The sequence below is a fragment of the Homalodisca vitripennis genome, chromosome 6, assembly GCF_021130785.1.
Source record: "Homalodisca vitripennis isolate AUS2020 chromosome 6, UT_GWSS_2.1, whole genome shotgun sequence".
NCBI lineage: Eukaryota > Metazoa > Arthropoda > Insecta > Hemiptera > Cicadellidae > Homalodisca > Homalodisca vitripennis.
The window spans coordinates 30,860,608-30,871,222 of record NC_060212.1 but is presented as its reverse complement, the minus strand read 5'-3'; the positions used below and the strand labels follow the sequence as shown (position 1 = coordinate 30,871,222).

General features: G+C 36.6%; 1 protein-coding gene across 1 annotated transcript in view; it reads right to left on the bottom strand.

Annotated features, from left to right (window-relative positions):
• Window positions 1-3,392: 3,392 nt before the first annotated feature.
• LOC124364185 (ribonuclease P protein subunit p40-like) overlaps window positions 3,393-10,615 on the bottom strand; it is a 30,684-nt gene continuing 23,461 nt past the window's right edge. Inside the window, exons 5-7 of the mRNA XM_046819474.1 lie at window positions 8,305-8,500; window positions 5,020-5,157; window positions 3,393-3,640 (exon numbers count right to left, since the gene is read on the bottom strand). Coding sequence (XP_046675430.1) covers window positions 3,433-3,640; window positions 5,020-5,157; window positions 8,305-8,500 — 542 coding nt within the window. The 3' untranslated portion in view covers window positions 3,393-3,432. The remainder of the gene's footprint in view (window positions 3,641-5,019; window positions 5,158-8,304; window positions 8,501-10,615) is intronic.

The following is a 10,615-nucleotide window of genomic DNA, read 5'->3' as shown; positions in this document are numbered from 1 at the left end:
GTGTTCTTTAATTACAATTAAAGCAAGTGTTCCATCCTGCTCTACTTCAAGTATAGCTATAAACCAAAATGTTCTATGTACTTGCATCATTAACAAAGTTTTGTACCATGACTTAATCATAGTATTCAGGCTAGTTTTGTAAGTATTCTGTCTAATTCACTAAGCCAATAGAATACAGAAAGAACATTGTCAATATGTGTCCAGAAAGTAATTTGTATTTGCTGACATCTTAATGCTTGATGGCGCAATATCGTACCATTCTTCTTGCTCATGCTTGGAATACTTAGATTATTTAAAATGTGTGCTTTTATTCTAAATCACACCAGTAGTAAAGTACTTTCTAGAATTTCATTTCTATTGGCGAAAAACTATTTTGACATCTACTAGCAATGTTTTGAGATTTATCGTGAGAACATGATGATGATTGGATTAGGTGTGAAGCAGTGGTGTATTATGCAAAAAATTAGACTGACAGAAATATTTTTTTCTGAGTAATAACTGATATGTGCTGTTTTGCCTCAACATTAAATGGATCTATGGAGAAATACAGGTCCCAAATAATTGGAGTGGAAAGGATGAAAGAGAAAGTTAACAAATGTGTAGTACAAATTTTGCTTTGCAGTATTTTTTAAATGTTTCTAATTGTAAGGTGACTTTGAAAAAGCATTGTCTAGCTGAACTCATATCGCCATCATATACAGTGATATACCTGAATACTCGTGTCACAATTACAAGCAGGCTAAAACTTACGCAAAGTTTTATTTTTGTGATTCACTCAGAATGGATTGTTCTTTTTCTGTCTAGTACAGGGTGCGGCAAAACAAACAGTGCAGTTTTGAAGTGGTATTAAAGAAAATCGGTACGAGTTATGAAAATGTGGTTTATTTTGCTTGAATAAGTACATTACCCCATTTTTTTCTGTTAAGATTTGAAGATCACATCAGAAAGATGGCGTTCTCCAGAAGCAATGCACTGATGTAGGCGATTTCTGAAGTTTTCCACTGCATTTTGGCACATATTGATTGGAATGGCGGTGATTTCCTCTCTAATACGGATCTTGAGTTCTTCCAAGTTGTGAGGACGATGCCGAAAAACCACCGCAGGTCACCCCTCAGAGACACGAGACGCGCAGGAAACATGTGCTGTGTGGGCCGTAGCCCCATCTTGTTGGAACCAAATATCCTCAAGATGTTGTTCTTCAACCAACTGATTCAATTCTGGCTAAAAAAAATCTTGCAGCATCGAAACGTAACACTGAGCGGTCACGGTTGTTGTAAGCCCATCCTCCTCAAAGAAGTAGGGTCCAATAACACCAAATTTGGAAATCGCACACCATACAGTCACTTTCGGGGAATGGAGAGGTCGCTCATTAACTTGTTGTGGGTTTCTGTCCGACCAATAACGGAAATTCTGTTTATTAACTGAACCTGACAGGTGGAAATGGGCTTCATCACTACTGAAGAAGGTTGACCTTGATGGGATACGTTCTAAAATTTCTTGAGCGCAATTCACGCGGTGTTGAAAGTCTGGAGGCATTAACTTCTGAACCAACATAATTTTATAGGGGTGGAAGAATAAATCTTTGTGTAAAATCCTCCTAACAGAGCGATCAGACATGTTTAACGCAGTTGCGTGTTTCCGTGCAGAGCGTGTTGGTAATTGTTCAACAGCTGCCCTCACTACTGCGACGTTTTCGGGAGTTCTCGCTGTTTTCGGTCTTCCCATACCTTTAGGCCTTTGTGTTGAACCAGTTTCTTCCAACACACGAACCCAACTTGCAATAACATTGCGATGTGGAACGGGATCATTACGCGGAATGTTAAAGTGCACTCGGAACGCTCGTTGAGTCGTGATGTAAGAACGGCCACTTTCAAAAACCGTGCGAACGGCAAAGCCGCGATGCTCTCCGCTCCAAACCATTGCTACGACTGAAAACGGGGTGAGTGACCGAATGCAGTGAGCCCCCTCCCCGGCTCCTACCCCCACCACAGCGGATGTAGAAGCCCATCACAACTGCACTGTTTGTTTTGCCGCACCCTGTACTTTGTTATTTTCGATCCAGTGTCAATATTATGTATATTTTCTCCACAAATTATACTACAGCAATTTACATACATACAACACTGACAAGAGATCAAAAGATTCTTATAATTTATTTTTACAATTACTTTATTTTTGAAAATTGTTTATGGCGATGGAAGGATTGTGAAGGAAACAGGATTTTTCAGGACATTTGCCATCATTCAGTGATACAAAAAATCAGTAACACTACGTTTCGAGATCTGCAATCTGATATCTTCTTCAGGTAAATAACTAACTTAACACATAATTACAAACTAGGTTAAAATAAACAAATCTAACCAGAGCATTGTGACACGCGTAAGTCAGGAATCACAACCACCATGTTGTGCGTCAACTTCACTAAGTAACTCTAAAACATGCACTTAATAACAAACAAAACACAACACTAATTATTAAAACTGAACTATAGAATACAGGTCACAATAGGTCTGCACTCTCCGACCAACCATCTATCTCTGACCAGGGGCCAACAGTATAATTGGCAATCATCACGGCAGAAAAAGGAAGGAAAACCTTTATCATTGGTTCATGCTAGATGAACTTCTTAAAACCATGCTATGACTCCACTTCGGTTTATTACAAATATCTAATCTGTTTGATACTTTTGGTTATCTATTTTAGTTCATTTTTCAGAATTGGCAACCAAAGCGGCCTAATCCCGACTGATAGTTGACTGATTGGTTGGTCTGCCAATTTAATGTATATAGGCTCGATTAATTCACAGGTTCTAGCCAATTAGAAGGCTTTATGCCCTCAGATTAAAAAACAATCAATTACATTGGTTGCATTAGATCATAATATTATCAAGTAATTTAAGTTTGTGTCAAAAAAAGTTAACACGTTCATGACGACGGCTTTTTTCCAGACTGTTTTATTTACCGTCGAATTTTTCAATAGTTGGCCATATGTTTTTACAATTTTTCTCTGTGTACCCCAAGGGGTACCTAAAACATTAATTTACCTTAAAAGTTAAGCAATTGTGCGCCCAATGAGGTAGACAGTCTGAGGTATTTATTTAAGCGTCGGATCAAATTTAAACCACCAAGACAGACAAACAATAAAAACGCAATAAGGAAATGCATGCAACATGTACCTAATTGGGCGCACGACGCACTTTACAAAAGGACCCATTTGAGTACATGACAGCAGTTGTGAAAGATCGCGTGTACCCAATGGGGTACACGTCGTCATGAACGTGTTAATCATACAAATGTTAGAAAATTGTAATATTATGATTCCCACTCATAAAAACTGAACACAAACTTATTGTAATGACTAAGGGTAGGAGGGGAGAAAACCAAAATCTGCAATTAAAAATAATTTGTTTTATTGGATGAACACAACAAAAAATCAACTAATTTTCATTTTGATCTTCTTGGGAGAGGTGACAGTTGTGAACAGAAGGTAGGAGAGATCAGATCTCAGCACCAGAGAGTACTGGTTGTGTCCATCTGTCCGGTAGACATGTTCTTGCAGCAACCATGACACGGGGGTGTCGGAGAACCCCTGCACGTGCATCGCAGCGTACGGCAAGTCCTTGCGTTTCTTCACATACTCACTACACAACGCAAAGTTAAGTGACTTGGGGAACTATTCCATCTAATAATTCTAGTCTGTTGATCAAATGATTACAATACAATGAAAGTATACTAGGATTTTGGCCATTTGCCATCATTATATGTTACAAAGCTGTAACACTACTGGAGTACAATGTAATGATGAATACTTTTTAAATTCAGTGTTTAGTACTTCTGAACTTGCGTATCCGTCCATCATTTTTGGACATTTTAGTATCTAGATTATAATGTTTTTAGTACTTTCTGGTTAACTAAGACCACCCTTTTACAGCACGCTGTAGCTGTTGTTTCTGAAAGCCCAGAAAATTATAAACCTCATAAAAAGGAACATCGTAGTAGTTTAAAGGGATGACAGTAATGACTCCAGCCATCAGTGCAGTCTGTGGCAGCACCTTAATGCCACACTGATGGTGATGAACAAAAACATCCCTCGAGACGGTACAGATTAGTAAGATATAAACAATTATAAATATTTGAGAGAGCTACAAATATCTCATGATAAAAGAAACAGTAAGGGCAAGTACTAACATGCCACACAGATAGGTTGTCAGGGCATGCTGGATGCCCTTGACTTTATTGACTCGGTGCGTGCCGCTGGCCAGAAATAACCTCACCAATCTTGACAAATGTTAAATGCTTATGAATGTTATGATGTAAATTTGAATATTTTCAAAAAATATTTCATTCCTAGATTGATAAAAAAACTGCAATATTGGACAAAATATTAATATATGCAACATCAAAACTAGTACAAACACTGTCTCCCTTTTTGCTGCACTTCAAAATATTTGTATAAGGATATACAATCAGCCGTTGTTTGAAAGTTTTGCGGTTTGATTGGTTTGTGATTTGAACACTGTCATATGGCGGTAAATTGTTACTAAAAGAAATAAACAAAGAGTAATAAATTGTGATCTAGTGGAAATGACAGAAACTACTTGAAAGTGTTCCTTATCCATTCCACTAGATCATATATATTCTGGTGGGAGGTATTTCATCAAGAAACATTATTATGAAATCTGTTTACTGCCATTACAGGTGGCTGAGCTCCCGAATTCGGGATTACTAGTCAAATTGTTAATTTTAAATTTGGTCATATAGTGATCATTTATATCAGCATATTAAAATTTCAAAGGTGCAGATGAAAAATTAAAAAAAAAAAATTGTTGGAAATCTAAGGATTATAAAAATTACATGGGAAAAAAAGATACGAGAAGGATTAAAGCAAGTGCCAAAGCCTTACTATTGCTAGACTAAAAATTAGTAAGGAATCTCGAAAAGGGTACCAAGTATTATGCTATGACTACTGACTGTTAATACACCCTTATTGATTTAAGACTTATATGAACAAAATTCTTACCTGAAGACACTGTGGAGCCGTTGTATACGAGTTGGGGTGAAAAAACCACTAAAGTTAAGTACTGCCACTTGACTCTCTCCCGCGGCTTCGTTTGTCCCGCGGTACGAAGAGAGGTACTGACCTTCTGCATCCTCTCGGCTACAACACGAAAGTACCAACATGACAAAGTTTCACTTCTCGCTTTAAAACTTTGGCTCCAACACAGCAAAAGTTTGCAACTACACAACAAAGCACTCAAAAGTGTACTCACAAATTTCTATGCATGGTTTGTGAAGGTGGCAGGATTTTTACTTAAGCGATATATAATACCACTAACAAATAACCACAGGTTCAGATGAACAAGTCAAACCAAGATGATCTCACACACATAACCCAGTAATCACAATAAACATTTTTACGAGGGTAATTCGGAAAGTAAGGTCCGATTCGCGTTAACCAGACTAACAGTAAGCGAGCAGCGAAATGCGCATGCGCCCTGACTCCCGGCATGCATTGCACGCAGAACGACGCCATTTGCAGTGAAATCGTTGTAGTCTGCTGTTTTCTGTGGCTTTTTAAAATGTTTAAAACTATTGAACGTCCCGCCGACTGTGAAATACGGTCTGTGATACGGTTTTTGACAGCAAAGAACGTTTCAGCAGCGGATATTCATCGACAGATAAATGAAGTGTACGGTCCAAATGCAATGAGTGGCAGCAAAGTGCGGAAGTGGGTGAGAGCTTTTAAAGATGGACGGGAAAATGTCCATGACGAACCACGATCTGGTCGGCCGTCAGTGATCACCGAAGATTTGGTGAAAGCTGTTGATGAAAACATTCGTGAAGATCTGCGATTCACTGTTTCTTCATTAGCAATAGAATTTCCAAACGTGAGCACATTGTTTAAAATTGTTTCTGAAATTATGGATTTTCGCAAATTTTGCTCACGTGGGGTTCCCAGGCTGCTTACTGAGGAACACAAAAAAAGAAGAATGGGTATTGCTCTTGAATTTTTGATCCAATATCATCAGGAAGGTGATAACCTTTTAGACCACATTGTGACGGGTGACGAGACATGGGTTTCCCACATAACCCCAGAAACAAAACGCCAGTCAATGGAGTGGCGTCACTCGACGTCACCGGTTAAAGTGGTTAACAAGACTGGTTATCGTCGCAGGCGGCCGACTTCTATGACACCAGGATTCAAAAACTTGTAGATCGTTATGATAAGTGTTTGAACAAAATTGGAAATTATGTAGAAAAATAGTGATTGATGTCAGGAATCAAATAAAACAAATTTTTTGAAAAAATCTGTTGTGGTTTTTTTTTAAATAAAAAAACGGACCTTACTTTCCGATTTACCCTCGTAGTTCGGCTACATGCAAATTATCTCTAAAATACACAATTAATAAAACTAATATCAATTCCAATTTTAAGGTTAGCTTCATTTCACCTTCCGCTTAGTGCATCGTTATAAATCTGACAATGTCAGAGTCTCCTGGAATCTGGAATCCACATCCGTCTGAAGAGATTCAATGAGAGGCAGCAACAATGTTCAAAACTTACTCTTTGCATTTACAGTATTTCAACATGTACACTGTAAAAGAGCTCTCTAGGTTTCTCAGCAGCTTCCCAGTACAATCTACATAAAGAAGTGTTATCATTGTCTCATAAGGTGCACTACGATGTATTAGACACAATCACGGCAGAACAACCTCTTCAGACTGCCGGGTAAACTACAGACCTCTTTTGTACACTAGGTTTTTTTGATGTCCAAAACAATGTATAGAGATCGTTTTGAACATCTGCGTCACCAACAAGTTTTGGATCAACATTAACTCCAGATTCCAAGAGTCAAGTCTGTGACACTGTCAGACGCTGCACTAAACAGAACGTAAAATAAAGCTAATCTTAACATTCACATTGAACCAACCTTTCCCGTCATGGCTACGTTCTGTGTAACACTAATTATTATGAGCTAAATTAAAAAAAAACACAATTAACAATATATCTGCTTCCAGTAACCTCTGACAACTGAAAATCTGACCGGTGCCCAATACCAATTGGAAGCTTTCACAGAAAAACCAAGAGGACAACAAATTAGGGAACGGGATAACTTTCTCTATTATTGGTTAAGTGTAATTGAACTTCTGAAAACCATACTGTGGCTGTGCATTGATGTTTGTGCTCTCTATTCTGTTTCCGTTCTGTAGGTTTTCCTTTTAGTTGTTTTTTCATTATTGGCAACTAATGCAGCCTAATTTCAATTTGTTACTAACATGAATTTTGTATCACTGAACAATGGTAAATGTCAGAAACATCCTGTCACCTTCAAAATGAATTTTAATTATTCCATCAAAATAACTCAAAAACGACCTATGTCTGCCGTTTTGGAAAGGGTAAAAGGATTTTGTTAATATTTTATTTCCATTAAGGTCTACCAAAGGTCAATACACTTCTCATAACTTTATTGGTTCAAAAGATATAATTTTTTTTTTTTTAACTCAAACCTTGTACAGATAGACGGAAAAGTAATGGTTTTAGAACATACCATCATAATATGAACTTTTTTGCTCATTTTTATGAGTGAAACAAAATCCCAAAGTATTCGAACACTTTTACCGAACACCCTGTACGATGGGAAAAGTGAAGGATCTCTTTTAACTTGATTGGCAGTAGTCCGCCCCCAATATTATATTAAAAACGAAGTATTCCTCTCCTTTTAAACTATTATTCACTGTGTCCAATGACATCCCGGACCATTGTTTTTGTCAGATTCTTTTATTGCATTGTGTTCAGTTATTAATTTGAATACCTAATGCTTTTCTTGGAAGGGCAGGTCACCTTTGGATCCCAAAATGATTTTTGCTGCTTTCTAAGACTGACTAAAATTCAAAGTAACATATAACATTACATTAACCCTCTCGGTCCTAAAGACTATTTCACTGAAAATATATATAAGATCTTATAGTCAAGTCAAAGCTCTTCTACAAATAAACAGCCTTGTGCAGATGTAAAAGTAAGTGGAGGAGTAATGAAGGGAAGGACTTTGCCAATAAAAAGTCAACACATCAAAGACCAGAATCTCTTTGGTTCAAATTCCATGTAAAAGTGTAAGACTTCTCTTGGTTACCATTTCGATTAAAACCAATGCTAAGCTACGATATTGTAAATCTCAGCAAGTAACATGGCTTCATTCATAAATTACTCTTCTTCCATTCATATTGTTCTTAGACCACTAATTTTCCTTTTAAAAAATTGATTTTCAAATACATTGCTCAAAATGAATGCTGAAAAAGATACAAACCTCATGTCCACGCCTACAGCTACTGCGCCCAACCACTCCAGCAGTTCATCGTGTTCTAACGTGTTCCAATCTGGCAGTTCAACACCATACCTGCGACTGCTACACAACTGTGGTGAGCAAACAGAGACATTGTAGCCTAGCTTACTCAGATAAGCAGCTACTGACGATGGGCAGACCAAGCCTTCTTTAGTCGCATCTGCAAGATAGAGATCAGATTTGTACATCGAGACTTTGGAAGTGAAACACGAATGATAACACCAATTCATGACCACTACACAACTAAGATTTAAACGTACACAGAGAGAGCTTCTTTTGATATGTTAAAGTCTGAAAAGGCATGGCTGACAAAGTAAATAGTTTTTTTTTATTTCTTCTCGTTAAGCTCATTATTACTTTTTACAATTTAGTTTTGGCTTAAAATTATTAATTATGAAACGTAAAGCAATGTATGTAGATCACAATAAATAGAACATAATTGTTCTAAAATTAAGCATCTGACATTTTGTCTATGATTTGACAAAAAGAATTTGTGGTCACAAAAAGTATACAGATAGTGTTTTAAAAATTATTGACATTAACATGTTATTGTAACTAAAAAATATTTTAAATTATTACTTTTTCCAATTTTAAACATTACTTGTATAAGACATATATGTTATATTTTAAACAGGAAATGGGAATGAATTTGAAGGATTACACAGCATTGCTAACACAATTAATTAAAATCTTGAGGTATTTTGGTCTCAGTGTGGAGAGCCAAGTCAACAAATGTTAAACCAAAACTGGTAGGACCAGTAAAATGCAGATCTTCAGGTGAGTAAAGGGGTTGGTGTTTAACTGGAATTTACTGAAAAGCTTAACCAATCACACTGATCAAGCTGACTAATCAGAGATCAATATGGCTTCTTAATCACATGTAGATTGAATTTTCGATAATCTAATGCTATCTTTGCAAAAATGCAATACTATTATCCAAGGATAACATGAAAATCCTTCGAAAATATCAGGGAAATAAACTTCAACTTAAAGACACCATCAGATTATAAAAACAACTTGGCAGCTTGTGATAAAGAAGCCAAATCAACCGTTGATTAATCAAATTGATTGATGATTGGTTAAGTTTCAGCCAATCACAATAAAGCTACTTCTACTTTAGTCATCTGCAGATGTTTATTATGGATCCTACTAGTTTTGTTTTACATTTTTGGCTGAAAATTTCTCAGTAAGGCTTCACAGTAAGGTAACAATCTCAAGATTTTAATTGCGTTGGCAATTTTTTTGTTTCATTAATCTAAAATCTTACGATGATAATTATGACATATTTGTTATATCAATTTCCAGCCTAAAGCAACATGTTAATGTAATTTTCTAATATTTTACAGCTTGCATGCAGTTTTTACAATATTTATACTAAAACATTATCCATACAAAATGTCTATTCAATAAATTGGAGATGATATTAAGAAATCTTTATAAGTATTAAATATTATATTTTTATAAATATTATATGTTCTCCAACATACACCTGCTATTCTTGAGTAGTATTCTATATAAGCACAAATATTCTGGGGACAAAGTTATAAGCTATTCCATAGATTGTCCATATGCATAGTAAGTTGGTTTGAATCATACGGAAGATAGTCATTGAATGGCTGCTGCAAGGAACCACCAATGCAGTGCTTCTCAGTAAATCAAGGCAATCCAGAATCCCTTCAACAAACTTGATGAGTACAGTTAGATCCAGGCACTTACCTCTAAGATGTAAAGGTTGAAGAATAAACTGAAGTTCTCCAGAAACCACAGAGGTACTGAGAAAATAAAATCCCAATTTCGCTCCCAGCATCCTCATGAAACGGACTTGTATCTTATTTATCATTTCAATGTGGCCATTTTGGTGACATGACGATATTGAAGTACAGAATAAACAGAGGCCACATACAGGAAGGCTGAGGAGATCGAAAGTATCTTGCAAATATCATGATGAATCCAAGGAGAGAGTTTGCTCTGGCAGAGATGGGAAGTAAACGTCCTAGAGGGCTAAGAGATGGTGTCAAAATCACTCCAAGGAAGATAACTGAGGAGATATAAAATCTCTTGAAAACCTCATGAGGAATCCAAGAAGAAAGCTTGCTCAAGCAGAGATGGAAAGTAAATGTCTTTAGAGGGCTATGAGATGGTCTTAAAATCACGCCAAGGTCATTACTGTGTTCACCCTTTTCAAACTAATACCATTAATTTGGTAGTTAAAACATGATCAGAGGATCCACGTTTAAACGTAATCACTTGGGATTTTGATACGTTAAGCTCCATG